The 26,837-nt window shown below is 42.1% G+C and overlaps 1 protein-coding gene across 1 annotated transcript in view; it reads right to left on the reverse strand.

Moving 5' to 3' along the window:
- LOC135519407 (SH3 domain-binding protein 4-like) overlaps positions 1-26,837 on the reverse strand; it is a 72,495-nt gene that overhangs the window by 12,082 nt on the left and 33,576 nt on the right. Inside the window, exons 2-3 of the mRNA XM_064944611.1 lie at positions 14,545-14,768; positions 12,060-14,446 (exon numbers count right to left, since the gene is read on the reverse strand). Coding sequence (XP_064800683.1) covers positions 12,060-14,446; positions 14,545-14,665 — 2,508 coding nt within the window. The 5' untranslated portion in view covers positions 14,666-14,768. The remainder of the gene's footprint in view (positions 1-12,059; positions 14,447-14,544; positions 14,769-26,837) is intronic.

Consider the following 26,837-nt stretch of genomic DNA (forward strand, 5'->3'; position numbering starts at 1 on the left):
CAACATTGACGAATACGCTGATTCGGTGTGCGAGTTCATTAGAACGTGCGTTGAAGATGTCGTTCCCATAGCAACGATTAAAACATTCCCTAACCAGAAACCTTGGATTGATGGCAGCATTCGTGTGAAACTGAAAGCACGAACCACTGCTTTCAATCAGGGCAAGGTGTCTGGTAACATGACTGAATACAATCAATGCAGCTATTCCCTCCGTAAGGCTATCAAACAAGCTAAGCGTCAGTACAGAGACAAAGTAGAATCCCAATTCAACGGCTCAGACACAAGAGGCATGTGGCAGGGTCTACAGTCAATCACGGACTACAGGAAGAAATCCAGCCCAGTCACGGAACAGGATGTCTTGCTCCCAGGCAGACTAAATAACTTTTTTGCCCGCTTTGAGGACAATACAGTGCCACTGACACTGCCTGCAACGGAAAAATGCGGTCTCTCCTTCACTGCATCCGAGGTGAGTAAAACATTTAAACGTGTTAACCCTCGCAAGGCTGCAGGCCCAGGCGGCATCCCCAGCCGCGCCCTCAGAGCATGCGCAGACCAGCTGGCTGGTGTGTTTACGGACATATTCAATCAATCCCTATACCAGCCTGCTGTTCCCACATGCTTCAAGAGGGCCACCATCGTTCCTGTTCCCAAGAAAGCTAAGGTAACGGAGCTAAACGACTACCGCCCCGTAGCACTCACTTCCGTCATCATGAAGTGCTTTGAGAGACTAGTCAAGGACCATATCACCTCCACCCTACCTGACTCCCTAGACCCACTCCAATTTGCTTACCGCTCAAATAGGTCCACAGACGATGCAATCTCAACCACACTGCACACTGCCCTAACCCATCTGGACAAGAGGAATACCTATGTGAGAATGCTGTACATCGACTACAGCTCGGCATTCAACACCATAGTACCCTCCAAGCTCGTCATCAAGCTCGAGACCCTGGGTCTCGACCCCGCCCTGTGCAACTGGGTAATGGACTTCCTGACGGGCCGCCCCCAGGTGGTGAGGGTAGGTAACAACATCTCCTCAACACTGGGGCCCCACAAGGGTGCGTTCTGAGCCCTCTCCTGTACTCCCTGTTCACCCACGACGCACGCCTCCAACTCAATCATCAAGTTTGCGGACGACACAACAGTGGTAGGCTTGATTACCAACAACGACGAGACGGCCTACAGGGAGGAGGTGAGGGCCCTCGGAGTGTGGTGTCAGGAAAATAACCTCACACTCAACGTCAACAAAACTAAGGAGATGATTGTGGACTTCAGGAAACAGCAGAGGGAACACCCCCCTATCCACATCGATGGAACAGTAGTGGAGAGAGTAGCAAGTTTTAAGTTCCTTGGCATTCACATCACAGACAAACTGAATTGGTCCACTCACACAGACAGCATCGTGAAGAAGGCGCAGCAGCGCCTCTTCAACCTCAGGAGGCTGAAGAAATTCGGCTTGTCACCAAAAGCACTCACAATCTTCTACAGAGGCACAATCGAGAGCATCCTGGCGGGCTGTATCACCGCCTGGTACGGCAACTGCTCTGCCCTCAACCGTAAGGCTCTCCAGAGGGTAGTGACGTCTGCACAACGCATCATCGGGGGCAAACTACCTGCCCTCCAGGACACCTACACCACCCGATGTTACAGGAAGGCCATAAAGATCATCAAGGACATCTACCACCCGAGCCACTGCCTGTTCACCCCGCTATCATCCAGAAGGCGAGGTCAGTACAGGTGCATCAAAGCTGGGACCGAGAGACTGAAAAACAGCTTCTATCTCAAGGCCATCAGACTGTTAAACAGCCACCACTAACATTGTGTGGCTGCTGCCTACACACTGACACTGACTCAACTCCAGCCACTTTAATAATGGGAATTGATGGGAAATGTTGTAAATATATCACTAGCCACTTTAAACAATGCTACCTTATATAATGTTACTTACCCTACATTATTCATCTCATATGCATACCTATATACTGTACTCTACATCATCGACTGCATCCTTATGTAATACATGTATCACTAGCCACTTTAACTATGCCACTTTGTTTACATACTCATCTCACATGTATATACTGTACTCGATACCATCTACTGTATCTTGCCTATGCTGCTCTGTACCATCACTCACTCATATATCCTTATGTACATATTCTTTATCCCCTTACACTGTGTATAAGACAGTATATTAGGAATTGTTAGTTAGATTACTTGTTGGTTATTACTGCATTGTCGGAACTAGAAGCACAAGCATTTCGCTACACTCGCATTAACATCTGCTAACCATGTGTATGTGACAAATAAAATTTGATTTGATTTATATGTTTTAATAAGATTTGTATCACAACTAAAATGGCTAAATAACTTCTTAAAAATTAAGCACATGAATCCACTTTACAAGGGGTGTAGAGCCTGACAGGCATGCATACGCAGAACGTGAGTTTCAAGTTTGGGGAAGATCATTTTTACCATAAACATGCACCTTTATAATAAAAGCATTACATGCATAATTACATTTGCGGTCACTTTTGATAATGGTGTTTTCCGCTAATGGAACATTCGTGCTTATACCGCACTACCATGTGTGCATTGCTGCGCTTATAATGTGAAGAAATACCCTAATCAACACTTTAAGATAAACGTTCTGATCTGTTGCGTCAGCCACATTGCATAAAAACTGTTTTGATGCTAGTGGTTGTATTAATTTGGGATCTATTGCATACCACAACTGTCCCAGACTATGTTTGGTATATTTATTTCTCGCACAGAATAGCATAGGTCAACCTTTGTACTATGGGGGATAGTAGATTGACATAGACTAGTGCTTTGGCTGTTCGTTAGGCCTTACTCATCTTTTTGGCTGACGAAAAGTAAATGTGGACAGTTCTTCCAATATCTTCTGCTCGGAATTGGATGAGGATGTGCGCTCTTTATTTCGCTACCAAAGTCTACTGTGAATCTGGGGTCTTTGAAAGTATACTCCCTCTCCGGCGCTGTAGGTCACTTGGCTGCTCGTTATGGCGGACACCCGTCACCATCGTTACGCGCACCAGCATGTCATCAGACTCATTCTGATGAGACGTTCTGTCTCCTAGAGATGAATGTACTTTGGTGCGAAAAGTGCAAATCAATCCCAGAACAACAGCAAAGGATCTTGTGAAGATGCTGGAGGAAACAGGTACAAACGTATCTATAACCACAGTAAAACGAGTCCTATATCGACATAACTTGAAAGTCTGCTCAGCAAGGAAGAAGCCACTGCTCCAAAACTGCCATAACAAAGCCAGGCTACGGTTTGCAACTGCACATTGGGACAAAGATCGTACTTTTTGGAGAAATGTCCACTGGTCTGATGAAAAAAAGATCTAACTTTTTGGCCATTGTTATGTTTGGAGGAAAAATGGAGAGGCTTGCAAGCCGAAGAACACCATCCCAACCGTGAAGCACAGGGGTGGCAGCATCAAGTTTTGGGGGTGCTTTGCTGCAGGAGGGACTGGTGCACTTCACAAAATAAATGGCATCATGAGGGGGGAAATTATGTGGATATATTGAAGCAATCTCAAGACAACAATCAGGAAGTTAAAGCTTGGTCGCAAATGGGTCTTCCAAATGGACAATGACCCCAAGCATACTTCCAAAGTTGTGGTAAAATGGCTTAAGGACAACAAAGTCAAAGTATTTGAGTGGCCATTACAAAGCCCTGACTTCAATCCCATAGAAAATTTGTGGGCAGATCTGAAAAAAGCACGTGTGAGAAAGCAGGCCTACAGACCTGACTCAGTTACACAAGCTTTGTCAGGAGGAATGGGCCAAAATTCACCCAACTTATTGTGGGAAGCTTGTGGAAGGCTACCCAAAATGTTTGACCCAAGTTAAACAATTTAAAGGCAATGCTACCAAATAATAATTGAGTGTATGTAAACTTCTGACCCTCTGGGAATGTGATGAAAGAAATCAAATCTGGAAATAAATAATTCGCTCTACTATTATTATGACATTTCACATTCTCAAAATTATGTGGTGATCCTAACTGACCCAAGACAGGGAATTTTTACTAGGATTAAATGTCAGGAAAAGTGAGTTTAAATATATTTGACTAAGGTGTACGTAAACTTCCAACTTCAACTGTATGTCACAATCTTTGGTTCCTTCCCCAGGCGTTATTGTTTCTGTTTCAGTTTCATGCCTGTACGTTGTTTGTGTTTTTTGTTTTGTATTATGTTTAATTTATTGATTCAATTATTTACTCCTTAAACTTGCTTCCCAACTCCCAGCAGAATAACGTACACCCAAGGGAAGCATCAGGGAGTGTTTTTTAGTTTTTTTTGTGGTGGAAGATTTGTCAGGTCCGGAGCTACCGGGGAATCCTCAGCCGGCTCGTCGGGCTCTCACGCCTCAACCGGCTCGTCGGGCTCTCACGCCTCAGCCGGACCGTCAAATTCTCAAGCCTCAGCCGGATCGTCAAATTCTCAAGCCTGAGCCAGCACGTCGGACTCTCTCTCATCAGCCGGCTCGTCGGGCCCCTACGCCTCGGCCGGCTCGTCGGTCCCCTACGCCTCGGCCGGCTCGTCGGTCCCCTACGCCTCGGCCGGCTCGTCGGGCCCCTACGCCTCGGCCGGCTCGTCGGGCCCCTACGCCTCGGCCGGCTCGTCGGGCCCCTACGCCTCGGCCGGCTCGTCGGGCCCCTACGCCTCGGCCGGCTCGTCGGGCTCCTACGCCTCGGCCGGCTCGTCACCCTACGCCTCGGCCGGCTCGTCGGGCCCCTACGCCTCGGCCGGCTCGTCGGGCCCCTACGCCTCGGCCGGCTAGTCAGGCACCTACGCCTCGGCCGGCTAGTCGGGCCCCTACGCCTCGGCCGGCCCCTACGCCTCGGCCGGCTCGTCGGGCTCCTACGCATCGGACAGCTCGTCGGAATCTCACACCTCACCCGGCTCATCAGATTCTCAAGCATCAGCTGGCTCGTTGGTCTCCTACTCCTCGTCCGGCTCCTACTCCTCAGCTGGCTTGTCTGGTTTCTGCGCCTCAGCGAAGGCGACCGGTCCGCTCCTGATCCCCGAGATCGACCACTTGGTTGGCGTCCTGCGGGTGGAGCTGGGCACCAGGGAGGGGGTACTGTCACGTATACTCCCTCTCTGGCACTCTAGGTCACCAAGCTGCTCGTTATGGTGCACACCTGTCACCCAAGTTACACGCACCAGCATGTCATTAAACTCACCAGGACTCCATTACTTCCCTGATTACCTTCCCTATATATGCCACTCCCTTTGGTTCCTTCCCCAGGTGTTATTGTTTCGGTTTCAGTTTCATGTCTGTGCGTTGTTCGTGTTTCTTGTTTTGAATTAGGTTTCGTTTATTGATTAAATGATTCACTCCCTGAACTTGCTTCCCGACTCCCAGCGCACATGTTACAGGCTTGTTCTCCAAAGCCTAGAGGATTGTATGTATGTACCAGGAAGAGAATACTTTCTGGTTGTGGTCGGCTTAATTATCAGGCTCAAAATCTGTTTTGTTTTTTTGTTGTCAAATGTAGATTCGACTGAACAACAATTAGTACTTGATTAACCCAGCTCTGAATTATACATCCATAGCTCAACTCCTACACAATCAGTCATGGGCAAATTAGCTAGATCACAAAAGCATATCAGGGTTGAGTCTTGAATGAAATAAAAATGCAAAATCAACAGAATGTACAAAACATACTTGATCATATGTGGTGATTAGATAACCTCATAGGCATTGCAGGTTTCATTAAAACAAAGTTTAATTCACAAGCTCGCTCCTAGAGTTGGATTGAACATGGGCACTACTGTTTTGGGAGGGCGTGGTAGTGGGCACGTGTTCAATGTGTTCACCATTACCATATGCAAAATCATTTTCCATATATTTGTTTTGAAATAGAAAGTGTTAATTAATTGTGATTATGTTTCAATAGGCAATTACTACAGGCAATGCAGTTGTACCAACTAAGAAAGGGACAAAAGGGGGAAGTGGAGGGGGCAAATAAGAGGAATCTTTCTCTATTTGGGATGTGTGGATATAGGCCCATGCCTAACACTGCTGATAATTCCTTTCTTCCTGAACAATGACATAAAATGTGCATGCCTTCAGATACTCAAGCACAAAGGCTGTCATCTCCCTCTGAGGTGCACACAATATTTTATTTCCTTTGCATCTAAAAATACACTCTTAGCTCTCCGTAAAATGATATGCAAGCGACTCAGGAGGGATTATTTTCAGTGTCAGAGAAAACACTTAATTGCCGAGAGACGTAGGAGACGGTAATTAAATTGACAGCCACATACAAAGCCTCAGAAGACCGCAATTGAAGCCCACCACTATGTAAGTAATCTATTGTTTGGGGGATAAACAGTTGCAAAAAAAGTCAATACACAAAACTCCTCAAGAAAAACTAGGGTGAACAAGCGGCAACTGTTTTGTTATTGTTGTGCACACAGGAACAGCGGTTACCTACATTGGATTAGCCTAACCTAGACATCAATCCTAATCTGTGAAGCTGGATAGGTGGGTTGGTGTAGACACACTGGTTGCAAACAGTTATCCATCCGGTATGCGTTGGTTCCCTTGTAGCCTGCCGTGGAATGTGAGGATATCTTAGCTGGGCTTAAATAACACTAACATCCTCTCAGCGGAAGGAAGTGGATTCTAACTTTACAGTGCCCATTTCAACTCTTGTTGCATAAGTACCACATAACCTTGTGTGAAGTTGTTTAGATTGTAGTATTTTCCATCAATAAACTAAAAGAGTGTTTGTTGATGTCTTTGGTAGTTATTCATCAGGAGTTGTACATTCTATGCATGCAAGGCTGGATGAGTTTGCTCTAAGTATGCCACTTGCTTTGTGAATACTTTTGAATTCTGTAAGGATATCAGTATGACTGGTTGCTGCACCATCGCTTCCAAAGGTCCATCCAATGAAGTGCATCCTAAGATGTTCTATGTAGATTTGAAAAGGGGGAAACACACCCAATTAATAGTACTGATTCTATCACATCATTACCTAGTGTACACCAAACAACTGAGCCTGAGAAATGGGAAGTGTTGTGGAGGACATGTCTTCTCCACCACGGACTCTTTATATATAGTTCTTCTCCTCACTGAAGCTCCCCCATGTCTATAAATGGTTGTAATTGGTGTTTACAACCCGGCGTAAATTACATAGTGTTTATGTTCCATCCTACCTCAGAGCCTGTTCTATTATGACCATGACCTCTAAGAGACTTCAACAAAGGGATGTTATTGAAAAAAATAAAATCATTATGTTGGCACTGAGAGCGAGTGAGGCTGACGTTGAGTATTCTTTCTCTTTAAGTTTGTGAACGTTCTTACCCAACACACACTGTATCGAACTTGGAATGATATTGGCACGCAGATGACAAAAAAATCAATGATTTCAAATCAACATCACACCTCAGAGGTTGTCAACACTTTGAAACATGAAGGAGAGACTACATATTGAAACATTTTTCAATTTTGTTCTGTATAGAAACTTATTGCAGGGCCTGCTGCCAATTTTGCAAAAAACAATACGGGGAAATACTGAATGAAACTGTCTTGAGGACATCATCTTTGCACACAATAATGTGAGAAAGGGAAACAGACAGACAAGGGTTGGGTTTGCAGGAAAGTTTCCAAGTCAGGCCTAAACCAGCTGGTTTCTGGTCTATTGGTGGGTGGGGTGAGGCTACAGTGTTAACGAGTCTTGACACGACAGGGTCAACAATGGGGACAGAGCCGACTGAATAGTGCAGATGTTTAAAGATTACAACAAAAGTTATATCTGGTGTGTGCCCTCTCTTCCGTCTCAGACACTTTTGAGGGGAAACCGTCTCACCTCATATCAATGTCATTGTTACGGCGTGACATGAACTTCACCTATCAAAGAGAACAGAGAGCAAAGTGATACTCTCTGCACTCCCTCAGCAACATGAGGTGAAGAATATTCATCAGATATATACTGCTAATCCATACAGTATGACATGCTTCTATGGCTCTATTCTTCAATCATGTTCAGTGTTTCCTCCATATTCATTGAAAAGTGTCAGGGCTAAATTGCTGACCCCACACCCAAAAATGTTTTATCGGGACGACTAAAACATGATATAAAGGATGTAGAAAAAGATAATGGAGCTACACTATATATTTTTTTAAATAAGATCTTTAAGAACTAAAAATCACCAAAATAAAAACTAGACAGTCAGGGAAAATCTAAAATTTAAAAAAATGTCATGGCAGATACATATTGATTTTTGAGTGAGTCACTCAGAAAGCATAAGAACATCAAATAAGCCATGGTAAAATGTGTACAATTGTATGAAATTAGCTTTAAACCTGTAAAATGTTCTCTCCGCCCCATAGCAAAATGTGTAGAATTACAAGAAAATAAGCTTTTTGTGTCTGCGTCCAAGAGGAGGGCTTCTAAAACCACGCCATTGGCCATGCCGCCCACTACCACGCCCTCCCCGCTAACTTTGCAACTGCTGCTAAAAACATCCTAGGGGAAACACCGATGCTAAGTCACGTATTATTCTCGACACCAGCGGAGGCTGCTGAGATGAGGACGGCTCATAATGGAGTGAATGGAATGGTATCAAACACATGGTTTTAATATGTTTGATACCATTCCATCCATTACACTCAATTCCAGCCATTATGATGAGCCATCCTAGCCTCAGCAGTCACTGCTCGACACCATCTACAATGGTCAAAACACTGATTATCACTTCCAAAATCAAACCAAGGACTTTTTCATAAAAAGTGTTTGACAGTTGTACTCCTGTAGGTTTTGATTCACACATTATGACTAGAAATGAAGACGGAGCATTATCAACACAGGCTGAGCCATGATTTGGATTTACGAATGCAGCACATGCAGCATCTCTAACTCAATGTTTTCGAGATAGAGGTGTGGGTTTGTGCTGTGCCAAAATATTCTGCTGCTCTCCACAACTCTCTAGTCCCCATAAGACCCTGATGCCCACGCAGCACTTATTGACTGCACACTCAACAGAATTAGCCCACTGGACCATAGCCTCAGGCAGCTGTAAGTAGATAAGGAACCAAAGCCACGACTGACCTGAAAAAGACCTAAGCTAGACACACAAGTATAGAGACAGATGCAGGCACAGCGCACACACAAGACCAAACACAAGACACACGAGAACAAACAGAAGAAACAAAAGTGCTTAACACACAACCTCGGTTTCCATCCAATTGGCGACAGCGTTTCTATCAAACTGACTGGTTGCGGATAAAAGGCTGTGCGTGATGAAGTGAACATAAAATGACTTTTGTGGTTAAATTCCCATGTACGGAATAACAAATACTAGTTTAAATGGATTTCCATCACATTTTCAACTCTACTGATGGTTTTGTCCTAAAACAATGTGTTATATAGCAAATGTGCCCACTCTGGTCTTGGCACGTGCACTCTAGCCAACAACTTTCAGATACAGTGTGGGTAAAGCCTATGTCTGTGTTTCCCAACTCCAATCCTCCAGTATTCACAACAGCACACATATTTGTTGAAGCCCCAGACAAACTCATCTGATTCAACTCATTGACGGCTTGATGATTAGTTGACAAGTTGAATCAGGTGTGCTTGGCAACACCAAAAATGTGTGCTGTTGGGGATACTTGAGGGCTAGAGTTGGGAAACACCGGACTACATAATGAGATTATTTGTGGACAAATAGAGCAAGATTTTTTATGTCAAATGGCAGCCAAGCATCAATCATCATGTCATCAGAATAAAACGCTCAATATTTATTTGAAAGACTCATCAACCTAATCACCATGCACTTTCATCACCCTGTGAAGTTCATCAGAACTTATTTAATCTGTAGACTAATAAACTGCATGCTTTCACGACTCGTAGTGGGAGGACCACATAATGTCATTGCGTAACTCCAAATTTACTTTGATAATGAAGGTTATTTTATCAATATTTGAGCATAAAAGCGTTACCACTACCATTTCTCATATAAATGAATTTTACCGTCACAAAAATATCCGACCTTGACGAGAGTTTACTGGCAAATTAGTTGTTTCCATCAGGCCTGTCGTGACATTTTTCTTTCAGAAATGTACTTGACTCGCATAAAAAGGTTGGATGGAAACCTGGTTATAAAAAAAAAGTGAATCACGCAAAAAAAAAAGACCATTTAAGACTGAAGCCCAAACAGATAACATTGAACTAAAATATAATAATTTCAAACATTGCTTAGATTCGTATATGATCACGTCTCTCTATTATGCGTGGGAATACTTGGGAACAGATTTCCAAAATTGAAAATCACTTGATACTAATTTGCTGGTGTTTTTAAAAGTATTTCATGTCCAACAATAATCCAAAAAATGTGTGTGTGTATTTATATATAATATATACACTACCATTCAAAAGTTTGGGGTCACTTATAAATGTCCTTGTTTTTGAAAGAAAAGCATGTTTTTGTCCATTAAAATAACATCAAATTTATCAGAAATACAGCGTAGACATTAATAATGTGTTAAATGACTATTGTAGCTGGAAACGGCAGATTTTTAATGGAATATTTACATACAGTTGAAGTCGGAAGTTTACATACACATTAGCCAAATACATTTAAACTCAGTTTTTCATAATTCCTGACATTTAATCCTAGTAAAAAAAAAGTGGATATAGATACTTTTGTAGAGATGATCGTACGTTGGTGTGAAAAGTGCAAATCAATCCCAGAACAGCAAAGGACCTTGTGAAGATGCTGGAGGAAACAGGTACAAAAAGTGTCTATATCCACATTAAAATGAGTCCTATATCGACATAACCTGAAAGTCCTCTAAGCAAGGAAGAAGCCACTACTCCAAAACCACAAAAAAATGCCAGACTACGGTTTGCAACTGCACATGGGGACAAAGATCGTACTTTTTGGAGAAATGTCCACTGGTCTGATGAAATTTTTTTTGAAATGTTTGGCCATAATGGCCCTCGTTATGTGTGGAGGAAAAAGGGGGGGGGGCTTGCAAGCTGAAGAACACCATCCCAACTGTGAAGCACGGGGGTGGCAGCATCATGTTGTGGGAGTGTTTTTCTGCAGGAGGGACTGGTGCACTTCACAAAAAAGATGGCTTCATGAGGGGGTAAAATTAAGTGGATATATTGAAGCAACATCTCAAGACATCAGTCAGGAAGTTAAAGCTTGGTTGCAAATGGGTCTTCCAAATGGACAATGACCCCAAGCATACTTCCAATGTTGTGCAAAATAGCTTAAGGACAATGAAGGCAAGGTATTGGAGTGGCAATCACAAAGCCCTGACCTCAATCCCAGAGAGAATTTGTGGGCATAACTGAAAAATCATGTGCGAGCAAGCAGGCCTACAAACCTGACTCAGTTACACCAGATCTGTCAGGAGGAAAGGGACAATTTATTGTGGAAGGCTACCCGAAACATTTGACCCAAGTTAAACAATTTAAATGCAATGCTACCAAATACTAATTGAGTGGGGTAAACCTCTGACCCACTGGGAATGTGATGTAAGAAATAGTTGAAATAAATCATTCTCTGTACTATTATTCTATTATTCTGACATTTCACATTATTCAAATAAAATGGTGATCCTAACTGATGTAAGACAGGGAATTTTTTCTTAGGACTAAATGTCGGGAATTGTGAAAAACTGAGTTTAATTGTATTTGACTAAGGTGTATGTAAACTTTTGACTTCAACTGTATGTTCCCCCCCACACACACACACATTCCAGGTGACTACCTCATGAAGCTGGTTGAGAGAATGCCAAGAGTGTGCAAAGCTTCATCAAGGCAAAGGTTGGATGCTATAAATTTTTTTGTTTAACACTTTTTTAGTTACCACATGAATAGTAAAACTAAAGAAAAACCCTGGAATGAGTACGTATCCAAACGTTTGGCTAGTACTGTATATTTTTATATTTGTTTGCTCAGAAAACTTTGGGATGGAGGGGGGGAATAACACCACTCATGAGCCAAATTCGGCTTGCGGGCCTCCAGTTGGGGAACCCTGCCCTAGGCCATTACTTACAGTCATCAGTTCCTTCTGGAAGGACTTCCTCTCCTTGCCCTCTGCATTGTTGCAGTCCTCCTTCAGCTTCTCCAGAACAGATGCCACCCTTTCAGGCTCACTGTCAGGCTCTGTACGGCAGAAATGTGTCAGTGGTAGGTTGACGTAACCCAGGGCATCAGCAAACGCCCTCCAGCTTCCTACGTTCTCCATCAGTATAGTCCTTACAGAGGCATAGATGTACGTCAGGAACTTGCTGGGCTTAAGTATCTGCTCCAGTAAGAGTGTAGTGGTAAGTTCAGCTCCGCTGAAGTATATGGGCTTCACTTTCCCCACCACCAGAACATTTTTTGCATGGACAAGTCCTGTCCTACCATGATAGTAACCAATGTACCATTCCTTAGTCCACAACTGTCCCTTCAGTTTGATTTTCTCCTCGCTCAGAAGGGCAACGTAATCCCCCTTTTTGTACTCCAGTAAGTATTGGTTCTTGGTCTGACGGATGACTGTTTTGATAAATTTACCAAACTTCAGGTTGTGGATTCGTTGGTCATGGAACACAGGGTACTTGTTAGTGATGGCCAGAGGGGACAAAACAATTTTCCCTACTTCCTTCTTCTTCAGGAAGCGCCTCTGCGCAGACGTCCGCGGACCAGTCTTGGGTGGAGGTGTTGGTGTTTGAACGCAGAACTGGGCGAGAATACAGTCCTGGTCATCCTTGACCTGGACCCGCAATGTGAAATCTGAGACATCGTCAGCAGTGCGTGAGGCAATCATATAGACAAGCCGGCTAACCTTTCCCAGTTTGACCTGGAACCCCCTGACCACCCTGGCCTGCTCACTGTCCTTGACCTCATAGTTGGCCATATTGGAGTAAACCCCAACCCGAAGATCCTGTGGTCTAGCCAGGACAAACTGGTGCTTCCCCCAGAGCTGAAGGGCCACTGGAGGAGCAGAGTGAGCCTGCCTCCCCACCTCACTCACCAGTAATGTCTTTGGGGCACAGTCATGGCCGAAGATAGCCACCACAGTCTTAAAGGATGGGTGAATGTGCTTAGGCCCATAGACGCCCAGGGTGACCTTTTTCACCACGTTATCCCAAACTGTGGTGCCTGGAGCAACCGACTGTGCCTGGGCCACAACAGACACATACATGCAGGGTTCAAGGTAATCCAGACAGACCTGGACGGTGTCCCCATACATGTACGCCTGTGGGATTGGAGTGTAGGGGCCCTCCTTGCAGTCACTCCTCACACACATGACCTCTGTCGTCTGTCTGCTCTCCTTCTTCACCACAACTGACACGTTCATCTCAAGGGTGACTGTGGTTTTGGTCTCCATGTTGCTGAGTTTGATTTCCACAACGGGGCTCACAGTGGTGCAGCGGTCATTGTTGAGTTCCAGAGGCGGGTCTAGCAGGGCCTTCATGGAGATCTGCTGGGTGTCTCCAGGGGCCACGTGGCCCTCAGGGATGTGAATGCTGATGCTGGTGTCTGGAAGCTGGACAGCTCCTCCAGAACTGTCTAGACGGCAGACAATGTTGGTCTCTACCGGCTGCGTTTGCCCCCAGCCTGGGTTCTGGCCCAAGGAGTCCAGGTCATGGCAGGACCTGGCTTGCTTGCGGTGATTGAGCCATGCTTCCCGGAAATCCTCTCGGCTCTGGAACTGCTCAGGCGCAGGTGCTTTCAGGCCTCCAAAGAAACTGGAGGATGCCTTTGGGGCGTCATTCTGAGCCTGCAGGATGGAAAGTTCTGAGAGACTATAGGATCGCTTGCTCCTGAAGAATGGGTTGTCCCTGCGTAAGGTCTGGCCCACTCCCAGGCTGGGGCTGATGTGGTTCAGATCAAAGATGTCACTGCCAAAGCCATTGATGTTGACAGTGCTGCTGGTGGAGTTTGGTGGGACAGAGGGTGCTGTGTCAAAAAGAAGAAGATCCACTGACTTACTGTTTTCATTACTGTTCTGATCCAGCGAACCCTGAAGGGCTCCATTGAGGAAAGGGTTGGTGGCGCTACGACTAAGGGGCTGGTGATGGGGGGCAAAGGGGTTCCCGTTTTGGGGGGCAGTGGGTTTCAGGAACACCCCGGTCCAATCTTCAAGGAGGTCCAGCTCCTTGGCTCCCTCCTCAACAGAGCAGTCTCCTAGGCTGTCGATCATACCGCTGTCACTGAATGAGGAGTCCCGGTAGTTGATGGGTTGGACGTATGCTGCAGGGATGTAACCCATCTCAGTACTGTTGTGGGCGTACCACCACTCTCCACCCGATGTGTCCAGCACAAAGAGATGTTCTCCCTTGGAGAACTTGAGGGTGGTAAAGCTGGAGGGACAGTAATCCTTAATTGCAATGACTTCCCTGGCAGTGCCAAAGGAGGCAGTGGCATCCAGTCTTAAGGCACTGGGAGAAGGCACTGCAAAAAAAGAAAGAACACCAAAAAAGTCAATCTGTTAACAGGTAATCAATACTACAACAAAATATCTCAAATATGAATCAACTTCATTAGCATACCTTTGACATCTGTGAGGCAGTTAGATTCAGAGACTCCATCACTGAGATCAATGAGTGTCCCCTCTGACTTGCAGCGTGGCAGTGCAATGTTGTTGGTCGTCCTGATTCGATGGGCGGCCATGGTTGGTTCTTTCCCTGCACACACAACCTACGTGCTCAGGCTGCTCTCCTGGGTTCCCTTTCAGCCAATGGCAGAGTTAGTCGTCAACAGCCTTTCATAGTCTCTGGAGATGAAATAGAAAAAAAAACAGGATTAACTAAATGGCTTATTTATATCTAATTAGCTTTTAGCGACACTTGACAATCTCATTAAATGGGCCTGATGCATTCTGATTAGAACAATATATCTTGCAACCTGCTCACTAATATAATTAAGAGGCACAAATAATGGATTGCCAAAATGGTGACAGAATGTAAATATCCCCCAGATATTTACAAGTTCCACATCCCAGAAGATAGGATTTTGGATGTAGTAATTACAAGAAAACACAAATCCCTAGTGTCTCTGTGTGGTTGGGGGTGGGTCTGACCATGTAATTTTTGCACACACAAAACACAAATTCCTCTACCTTGAGGTGGGTGGAGAGGACATTCAACGTGAGATTTCAAGGTATGCATTACTATTATTGGAGTTTCATGTGAAACCCTATAGACACTGAATTGTATTAACCTCATCTCTATTTGGTCTACAACCTTGACATTATGCATTATGTTATACTATAACAAAGGCAGATCGCCCTGAGAGAATGCAACTGACAGCTTAATAACTTTTTTGCCTCCTCTTGTCTTTGAAATATATCCTGTTGATGTTAGCAGGGCCCTTCATTACGCTATGCTTGAAATAGTAAACCCTTGGGTCCTCCAAATGTTGTTTTAACTTTGAAGCGTTTGTGGGTTTCACTCCACTCAGTTAGTTCTCCTGTACGTTGAAAAAAAAATCTAACCATCAAGGAGATATCAGTGAAAGCAATTTCTAGAATATGTACGTTACAAATAGTGTGTAGAGCTAATTTCCATATCCATTCCCTTCCCTGTGAAACTTTTTTAAATCCTTGATCATCCTTTGGAGAGGATAGTTCTGCACTGAGGGCCATAAAAAAAGGACCTGGAGGAAGAAAGGGGATAGCTAAAGACCCATACGGAAACAGAATGATAAATGAAGTGCATATCCAAAAATCTCCATTTGAATTCAAGTAAACATTTTAGCCCACAGACTTCAGACAGAGAGTAGACAGCAGTTTGAGCTGCAGCCTAAAATAAATCTGACAAAATAGGCGTGAATCACAACATAACAACTTTTATTATAGCCTACTTTTTGGCTAAAAACAATGTTTTGGTCAAGACAACCTACATGAAGCCTTATATTTATTACTGCTTTTAACAAAACAACAGACCAGGTGTTGCTGCTCGCTGATGTCTTATGGGAAAATCCAGGCCTAATCTCAGCTAGTCTCCATTCTCTTTCCGCATATTTTTTTGATGACCCACGGCGACACACATAAAAAAAACAGTCACATCTGCTGCCTCTCCCACACTCAAGGAGAGGTGGTTTGTGTAAAGTGCCAAAAACCCCTGCCTACTCTCCTGTGCAGTATGAAGGCAACAGCACACAGTGGCTTCTGACAAATGAATAGGCTTGTGGCCTGGTATACAATTTGAACTGTAATATGACTTACAGCAGTGGTCAACAACCTTTTCATAGTCCAGATCTACCCCTCAGGATTATTTTTTAAACATGACATAGAAGATGCAACATTAACCTAATAAAAATAGTTATGTAGGAATGAGGTTTGTGCAGTAGGCCTAATATATTATCACAGCATATTGGCTGTATGCCTGGCCTGAAATATTGTTATTCTCAGACCATATTATATTTCAAAACTTGACCTTTGATTACAAAATAGATCAGTTGGAGTAGCACTTGCAAAGCACAGCGGAGCATGAATTGAAATAATTAGATATTTTATGTTACTGGTGTACCTGCATCTGATGGACATGGTGCTTTCAAGACAACTGGGACGTCAGTGATCATCAGGTCGGAAAGTCAGGGGTCTAGAAAGTTGTCAGAGTTTCCAACTTGGAACTGGGAGTCCCATAGGGCTGCGCACAAATGGCCCAGCATCGTTGGGGTTAGGGTTTGGCCGGGGTAGGCCGTCATTGTAAATAAGAATTTGTTCTTAACTGACTTGCCTACTTAAATAAAAGGTTAAATACAAATAAATAAATGTAAAACAATAAAACATTTTTAAAAATCCCCAGTTGGATCACGTTTTTTCCCAGTTGTCTTGAACGCACGGAAGTCAGAGATTTCCGAGTCCCCAGTTGTTTAAACACACCATTAGACTCAGCTGGAAGGAGGAAGAAGCATGTTTTCTGTTTTGTAATAGTGTTGAATAGCTATCTGAGCTATCCGATTGGCCAGCGCAGTAGATGCACTTGATTTAGCCACAGATCCTCCGGTCCGCCTGGTAGTCGGAGTTCCTCTTTTCAGACAAATTCAATGGTTCAAAATAGAAAATACTTTGCTTACCAGGTGCGCAAGGCTTCTGAATCAAGTGCAACAGTGCAACATGAACGATAAAATAAAAGGAGAGCAAGCCTTTATCACAGCATTTAGCGTTGGCTTTTCCACTGAAATGTTTGGTGATCGACTAGGAATGGTCGACTGGTTGGTGACCATTGGCTTTCAGTTGTGACTATTATAGATGCTATCCTGACAAAGAGATTATGTACCAATAACACCAAACTCTAAAACCTCTTTGAAAAACCAGACTAAAGAGGTCAAAATGCAGTAGAATACAATAAACAAAACGTACATCTCAACTCTTTTGCTCTATTCTTGTAACCAGATGTGGGTCAGTAGAACACAGCACTGTTTCTTGATACACAACGAACTACAATTCATCTATAATTCAGTAACTTCATAGGTTCTGGGGAAGGGGTGTTCATGGAGGAAAGGGCTCATGACACCATTGACATGTTTTTACTAGAGCATGAGTGATTCTAAGGGTGCTCCGCCAGACACCAGCAAGAGAAAAAAAAGGTATGATGTGAGGAATGCAACATTGCTTCACAAAGTGGTGAAGATGAACTCCTCTGTCCTTAAGACTGCCAACACGAGCCATTGATAAAGAGTATGGGGGAATTTGATTGTCAAATGTACAGTGAGGCAAAAAAGTATTTAGTCAGCCACCAATTGTGCAAGATCTCCCACTTAAAAAGATGAGAGAGGCCTATAATCTTCATCATAGGTACACTTCAACTATGACAGGCAAAATGAGAAAAACAAATCCAGAAAATCACATTGTAGAATTTTTAATTTATTTATTTGCAAAATATGGTGGAAAATAAGTATTTGGTCACCTACAAACAAGCAAGATTTCTGGCTCTCACAGACCTGTAACTTCTTCTTTAAGAGGCTCCTCTGTCCTCTACTCGTTACCTGTATTAATGGCACCTGTTTGAACTTGTTATCAGTATAAAAGACATCTGTCCACAACCTCAACCAGTCACACTCCAAACTCCACTATGGTCAAAACCAAAGAGCTGTCAAAGGACACCAGAAACAAAATTGTAGACCTGTACCAGGCTGGGAAGACTGAATCTGCAATAGGTAAGCAGCTTGGTTTGAAAAAATCAACTGTGGGAGCAATTATTAGGAAATGGAAGACATACAAGACCACTGATAATCTCCCTCGATCTGGGGCTCCACGCAAGATCTCACCCGTGAGGTCAAAATGATCACTAGAACGGTGAGCAAAAATCCCAGAACCACACGGGGGGACCTAGTGAATGACCTGCAGAGAGCTGGGACCAAAGTAACAAAGCCTACCATCAGTAACACACTACGCCGCCAGGGACTCAAATCCTGCAGTGCCAGACGTGTCCCCCTGCTTAAGCCAGTACATGTCCAGGCCCGTCTGAAGTTTGCTAGAGAGCATTTGGATGATCCAGAAGAAGATTGGGAGAATGTCATATGGTCAGATGAAACCAAAATATAACTTTTTGGTAAAAACTCAACTCGTCGTTCTTGACACAATATTTTGCTGCCTGTGCCATGTCCCATAGCAGTCTCTTTCTGATGTAAAGCAGAGGCAAACTGAACAAGTGGTGCAGTTCATGCGACACAGAACACAACGACGCCGCCATGCTGTGCCCTTTTGGCCCTGAGGCACAGTCATGCCTGCAGTAATGAACTGTGGCTTATGAACACCACTGGGGGCAGAGGTAGAGCGGGCAGCTTGGCACCGGGGGCTCCCAGTCGGAGTCGCTATCACTGTGAAAGAAAACATTTAAAAAATATTTGTATTGTATGAGCCTTTTATCATCACATAAAATAAACAGATATGTATTGTATAGAGCAGAGGGAACAGTCACTAAGGTGAAGTGCTGTTCCATTGTTGTGGGCCTGCCCTCCCCTGAACAGCACCCAATGTCCATGTGTGTGTTTGCTGTTCTACTCCATTCCATTTGAAAAAAAGATGGAAAATATAATCTGACATGGAAAATATATATATCTGACATGGAATATATATATATATATATATATATATATATATATATATATATATATATACACACACACACACCCAAACAAACCAACATACACACACTTCATTGCAAATGTAAAAAAACATATATATATATATATATATACATATATATACATATATATATATATATACATATATATACATGAAGTGCTGTTCCATTGTTGTGGGCCTGCCCTCCCCTGAACAGCACCCAATGTCCATGTGTGTGTTTGCTGTTCTACTCCATTCCATTTGAAAAAAAGATGGAAAATATAATCTGACATGGAAAATATATATATCTGACATGGAATATATATATATATATATATATATATATATATATATATATATATATATATATATATACACACACACATATATGCACACACACACACCCAAACAAACCAACATACACACACACACACACTTCATTGCAAATGTAAAAAAACATATATATATATATATATATACATATATATACATATATATATATATATATACATATATATACATATACATATATATACATATACATATATATATATATATATATATATATATATATATATATATATATATATACATATATATATATATATATATATATATATAAATTATTTTTTATATATATTTTTTTTGTGCAAAAAAAGGGGTTTGGTGCATTAGCATTTACATCCTGTCCTTGCAGAAACAGCTCCTCAGTTCGTTTGAATCATAACACTCCAAGATTCCTCAAACAAAAAATCTGTCTCACTTTCACTTTTTCACTTTCACTTTAGACTTTGCCTTCGCTTTTCCTGATTTATTCGCCATGATATCTTCAATGAAATCGTTGAAAATACAACTTTCCCGAAATACAGCTGCGCGTAACAAACCTCACAGCAACTCCTCTGATCGTCAAGGCGAGAATGGAGTTCGTTACGCGTGCGTTTACAAACAAGGAATGGTGGTCCAACCCAAAACCATTACATACTGGCGTTTACCTCAGCTCATTGGCTATCTACCCAGCTAGATTTCAAGAAGATCAGTGGTCATTGGGCAGAAATACAGTCCATCAGCGAAGCTTCGCTAAAATGATTGGTGCGCAAGGTAGTCATTGCTCGTTGTCTTCAAAACAGTTCACTTCGGTCAATACTCCCCGCAAAAAAACAATGACGCTTGGCTGTGTTGCAAACATCCAGAGGAATGCACTGAAACCAACCATGACAAGTTAAACAATGGTTTAAAAATTGATAGAGATGGAAATCACGGCACAAACGGGTTATAAAATGTTTCAATTTAAGCTATAAAAATGGATTTTATCAAAGAAAATGGCACATCATTTGATCACTGGGACCCTCAGGAAGAGAAATAAGAGCAAGATATTAGAATGTAAGTCATAATTCTACCTTCAGATGTGAATGTGTAAAAACTGTCATGGCGGAAAATGTTTCTGTTGTTGATTGCTCTTCTCAAACAAAAGCATGGTATTTGTTCTCTGTAATAGCTATTTTAAATTGGAAAACGTAGTTTGATTACCAAGTTTCTAATCTTTTGAAGGGTGTAAGACACTTGCATTTTCAAGAATGTTTAATGTTACGACGTTGTATTTTTAGTTGTCACTCTGAAATTTCCCCTGATGTTGATCCCTGTACAGGGATCGCAGCCATAATAACCTTTCTAGTGCAGGCTAGCTGAACCCCTCAACAACATTCTGCTGAAAAGGCAGTGCGCGAAATTCAAAAATATTTTTGGGAAATATGTAACTTTCACACATTAACCTCTAGCGTCAAGCAATCCCGTATCCGGGAGCGTAATCATAGCCTCAAGCTCATTAGCATAACACAACGTTAACTATTCATGAAAATCGCAAATGAAATGAAATAAATATATTGGCTCACACGCTTAGCCTTTTGTTAACAACACTGTCATCTCAGATTTTCAAAATATGCTTTTCAATCATAGCTACACAAGCATTTGTGTAAGAGTATTGATAGCTAGCATAGCATTAAGCCTAGCATTCAGCAGGCAACATTTTCACAAAAACAAGAAAAGCATTCAAATAAAATCATTTACCTTTGAAGAACTTCGGATGTTTTCAATGAGGAGACTCTCTGTCACGCCTTGGTCTTAGTATTTTGTGTTTTAGTTTATTAGTTAGTCAGGCCAGGGTGTGACATGGGTTTATTATGTATTGTATTTTCGTATCGGGGTTTGTAGTATTTGGGATTGTAGCTGAGTAGGGGTGTGTGTTAAATAGGTTTGGCTGCCTGAGGCGGTTCTCAATCAGAGTCAGGTGATTCTCGTTGTCTCTGATTGGGAACCGTATTTAGGTAGCCTGGTTTTCGCTTTGTATTTCGTGGGTGATTGTTCCTGTCTCTGTGTTAGTTTCACCAGTCAGGCTGTAATAGGTTTTCACGTTCCGTTTGTTGTTTTTATATTTATTAGTTATTCATGTATAGTAACCTACACGCTGCATTTCGGTCTGACTTTCTTGCGACAAACGAAGAACGCCGTTACACTCTCAGATAGCAAATGTTCAGTTTTTCCAAAAAGATTATTTGTGTAGGAGAAATCGCTCCGTTTTGTTCATCATGTTTGGCTAAGAAAAAACCCTGAAAATTCAGTCATTACAACTCCGAACTTTTTCTCAAATTAACTCCATAATATCGACAGAAACATGGCAAACGTTGTTTAGAAATAATCCTCAAGGTGTTTTTCACATATCTATTCGATGACAAATCATTCGTGGCAGTTGCCTTTCTCCTCTGAACCTTATGGAAAAGTGGACGCAGCTGGAGATTGTGCAATAATTTTGACAAAGGACACCAAGCGGACACCTGGTAAATGTAGTCTCTTTTGGTCAATCTTCCAATGATATGCCTACAAATACGTCACAATGCTGCAGACACCTTGGGGAAACGACAGAAAGTGTAGGCTCAATGCTGGCGCATTCACAGCCATATAAGGAGACATTGGAACACAGCGCATTCAAAATCTGGGGCATTTCCTGTATGAAATTTCATCTTGGTTTCGCCGGTAGCATTAGTTCTGGGGCACTCACATACAATATCTTTGAAGTTTTGGAAACGTCAGAGTGTTTTCTTTCCAAAGCTGTAAATTACATGCATAGTCGAGCATCTTTTCGTGACAAAATATCTTGTTTAAAACGGGAACGTTTTTTTATCCAAAAATTAAAAGAGCGCCCCCTATATCGAAGAAGTTAACAAGTCCAATACAGCAAATGAAAGCTAAACATCTTGTTAATCTACCCATCGTGTCCATTTTCAAAAATGCTTTACAGCGAAAGCACAACATATTATGTTAGATCACCGCCAAGTCAAAAAAAACTGCCATTTTTCCAGCCGAAGATAGGAGTCACAAAAAGCAGAAATATAGATAAAATTAATCACTAACCTTTGATGATCTTCATCATAGGACATCATGTTACACAATACATGTATGTTTTGTTTGATAATGTGCATATTTATATCCAAAAATCTCAGTTTACATTGGCGTGTTACATGCAGTAATGTTTTGATTTAAAAACATCCGGTGATTTTGCAGAAATACTCCTAATAAACATTGATAAAAGATACAAGTGTTATTCACAGAATTAAAGATAGACTTCTCCTTAATGCAACCTCTGTGTCAGATTTTTTTTTAACTTTACGGAAAAAGCATAATCTGAGAACGGCGCTCAGAAGCCAATCCAGCCAAAGAAATCCGCCATTTTGGAGTCAACAGAAGTTAGAAATAACACTATAAATATTCACTTACCTTTGATGATTTTCATCAGAAGGCACTCCCAGGAATCCCAGTTTGACAATAAATGACTGATTTGTTCCATAAAGTTCCATAAAGTCCATCATTTATGTCCAAATAGTCACTGGTTGTTAGCGTGTTCAGCCCAGTAATCCATCTTCATGAGGCACGAGCACTTCGTCCAGAAAAAAACTTGAAAAGTTCCGTTACAGTTCGTAGAAACAATTCAAACGATGTATGTAATCAATCTTTAGAATGTTTTTAACATAAAACATCAATACTGTTCCAAACGTAGAATTCCTATGTCTGAAGAAAAGCACTGGAACGAGAGCCAACTCTGTTGGGAGTGCACGTCACGAGCCTGAGACACTGCCAGACCACTGACTCAAACAGGTCTTATGAGCCCCTCCTTTATAGTAGAATCCTCAAACCAGTTTCTAAAGACGGTTGACATCTAGTGTAAGCCTTAGGAATTGCAACTTGACTCCATAGACACTGTGTATTCTGTAGGCCAAGCTTTGAAAAACTACAAACCTCACATTTCCCGCTTCCTGGTTGGATTTTTCTCAGGTTTTCGCCTGCCATATGAGTTCTGTTATACTCACAGACATCATTGAAACAGTTTTAGAAACTTCAGAGTGTTTTCTATCCAATGCTAATAATAATATGCATATATTAGCATCTGGGACAGAGTAGGAGGCAGTTCACTCTGGGCACGCTATTCATCCAAAATTGAAAATGCTGCCCCCTATCCCAAATAGGTTAACTGACTTGCATAGTTAAATAAATAAAAATGTAATAAAAATCCCCACAATGGATATTAGAGTAGTGGAGGTATAAGCCATATCAATTAATAAGGCTGATGGAATAGATCAAAATCTGCAGCTTAAAATGTTGATAAACTTTCTTTGCACATGACAGCCGTTTCATGGACAGTGATGGAGATATCCATTAGACATTTTGAAAGAGGGAGATCTAAAGACGCAACAACTATCATTCATGGGTTGCTAATATGACTAGGATAATGCCTTCGGCTGCTAGACAATGAAAGAAAGATTAAAGAAAACCAATAGAACAGGAGAACGCATATGAGGACGCCTTTATAAAATAATTGCCTCATGTTTCTATGGTGGGCTATAGGCTACTTTGAAGCAAGGTAAGACATCCATCATAATATGAAGTAAAACGTAGAGGTTTCAAACAATGAAGGAACAGGAAAAATAAAGTGACACTAATGATAGGCCTAATCCAAAAAAACTTTCGCAATTAAAATGTTAACTAGCTACAAAATAGCCTGCGCTTACCTGGCAGAAACCTGTGCATGAATTTCTGACTCCTTTATCTGTTTCAATAGTAAGCCTACTATTAGCGTACTTGCACAGTACAGCTTGGGTTGTCCTGACTGTGAAAAACCAATATGGGCTAAATAATTGTATGTAATTCAGAGTGTATGTCACCGTTTCTCATACACTTAGAAAAAAGGGTTCAAAAAGGGTTCTTCGGCTAGAAAGGGTTCTACATGGAACCCAACAGGGTTCTACCTGGAACCAAAAGGGTTCTGCCTGCAATCAACAAGGGTAATTCAAAGGGTTATCCTATGGGGACAGCTGAAGAACCCTTTAAGGTTCTAGATCACACCACTTTTTCACACCACTCGTCTTTCCTTTGCCAGGTGGACCGTTGGGAAACATATCCATCTCTCCAGGCAGCACTACTCCACTTTGTCCATTTGCTTTGACACTACCCCTGGGTGGTCTACATCTCTCTGACCTTTCCTCTGACCTTGACCAGTGACCACCCTTCAGTACTTACTTAACCTCACAGCAGCAGATCAAGAAGGACAATAGCGGAAAGTGACATGATACCCAACATGTAAAACTAGTTGGAAAAGCAACACATTAACAAAGCGTTTTGAGAGAGAAAGCTAAATTAGGTTTCAAGATAACGTCACTAACAATGGCATGTCATTTAGAGTCTCACTTCACATCTCAGAAGCCCTTTCTGCTCTGCTTAGCTGCTCAGCCATAATCTCTGCCTCGTTGGTTCACATAATGGGAAGATAACTAGTCAGGGATTTATTCCAGTAGGGTGATTCCTCAAAAACGAGAACAAAAAGGCCAAGACTTTTGGTGGGTTTTCACAAAATGTAATACATAGAAGGCTCCTTTGGGGAAAGGATTGTAGACATATACAGTAATGTCCAGAATGTTTGAATCCCTCGATAAAGATTAGCAAAAAAAATTTTTTCATAAATAAAACCAATACTGAGCTATATTGTATGCAAACAATATATACAAATGATATTATTTTATACTAATGGAATTCCTCAGAGAAATATATTTCTCATTATCCTTTTTTACAATATTCCAGCATCCTCCCCTTGAGAGGATAACAAGAAATCTCTTTCTCTGAGCAATTGTATTAGTATAAAATAATATAAATTGTATGTTTTGGAGCATACAATATAGATCAGTATTTGTATAATTTGTTTAATACAGTCTTTTTTGCTCATCTTTATCAAGGGATCCAATAACTCTGGATCCCACTGTATTTGACATGTGTATCCTTAAGCATAATAAAACATTTTTTTAGATTGAGCAACAATATAAATTCAACAAGTTACAGTTCAAATAAGGAAATCAGTCAACTGAAATAAATTCATTAGACCCTAACTTATGGATTTCACATGATTGGGAATACAGATGTATTGATTGTTGGTCACGGATACCTTAAAAAAGAATAATGGGCAAATATTGTACAATCCAGGAGTGCAAAGCTCTTAGAGACATGCCCAGAAAGACTCACAGCTGTAATCCCTGCCAAAGGTGATTCTAACATGTATTGACTCAGTGTGTGAAAACTTACAGTTGAAGTCAGAAGTTTACATATACAGTGAGGCAAAAAAGTATTTAGGCAGTCACCAATTGTGCAAGTTCTCCCACTTAAAAAGACGAGAGAGGCCTGTAATTTTCATCATAGGTACACTTCAACTATGACAGACAAAATGAGAAGAAAAAAAATCCAGAAAATCACATTGTAGCATTTTTAATGAATGAATTTGCAAATTATGGTGGAAAATAAGTATTTGGTCAATAACAAAAGTTTATCTCAATACTTTGTTATATACCCTTTGTTGGCAATGACAGAGGTCAAACGTTTTCTGTAAGTCTTCACTAGGTTTTGACAATCTGGACCCTCTATTTCTGAAACTATCCGCCGCCATTGTCGCAACCCCTATTACCAGCCTGTTCCACCTCTCTTTCATATCGTCTGAGATCCCCAAGGATTGGAAAGCTGCCGCAGTCATCCCCCTCTTCAAAGGGGGAGACACCCTGGACCCAAACTGTTATATACCTATATCCATCCTGCCCTGCCTATCTAAGGTCTTCGAAAGCCAAGTCAACAAACAGGTCACTGAACATCTCGAATCCCACCGTACCTTCCCCGCTGTGCAATCTGGTTTCCGAGCCGGTCACGGATGGACCTCAGCCACGCTCAAGGTACTAAACGATATCATAACCGCCATCGATAAAAGACAGTACTGTGCAGCAGTCTTCATCGACCTTGCCAAGGCTTTCGACTCTGTCAATCACCATATTCTTATCGGCAGACTCAGTAGCCTCGATTTTTCAGATGACTACCTTGCCTGGTTCACCAACTACTTTGCAGACAGAGTTCAGTGTGTCAAATTGGAGGGCATGCTGTCCGGTCCTCTGGCAGTCTCTATGGGGGTGCCACAGGGTTCAATTCTCGGGCCGACTCTTTTCTCTGTATATATCAATGATGTTGCTCTTGCTGCGGGCGATTCCCTGATCCACCTCTACGCAGATGACACCATTCTGTATACTTCTGGCCCGTCCTTGGACACTGTGCTATCTAACCTCCAAACGAGCTTCAATGCCATACAACACTCCTTCCGTGGCCTCCAACTGCTCTTAAACGCTAGTAAAACCAAATGCATGCTTTTCAACCGTTCGCTGCCTGCACCCGCACGCCCGACTAGCATCACCACCCTGG

Source organism: Oncorhynchus masou, chromosome 29 (genome assembly GCF_036934945.1).
Source record: "Oncorhynchus masou masou isolate Uvic2021 chromosome 29, UVic_Omas_1.1, whole genome shotgun sequence".
Taxonomy (NCBI): Eukaryota; Metazoa; Chordata; class Actinopteri; order Salmoniformes; family Salmonidae; genus Oncorhynchus; species Oncorhynchus masou.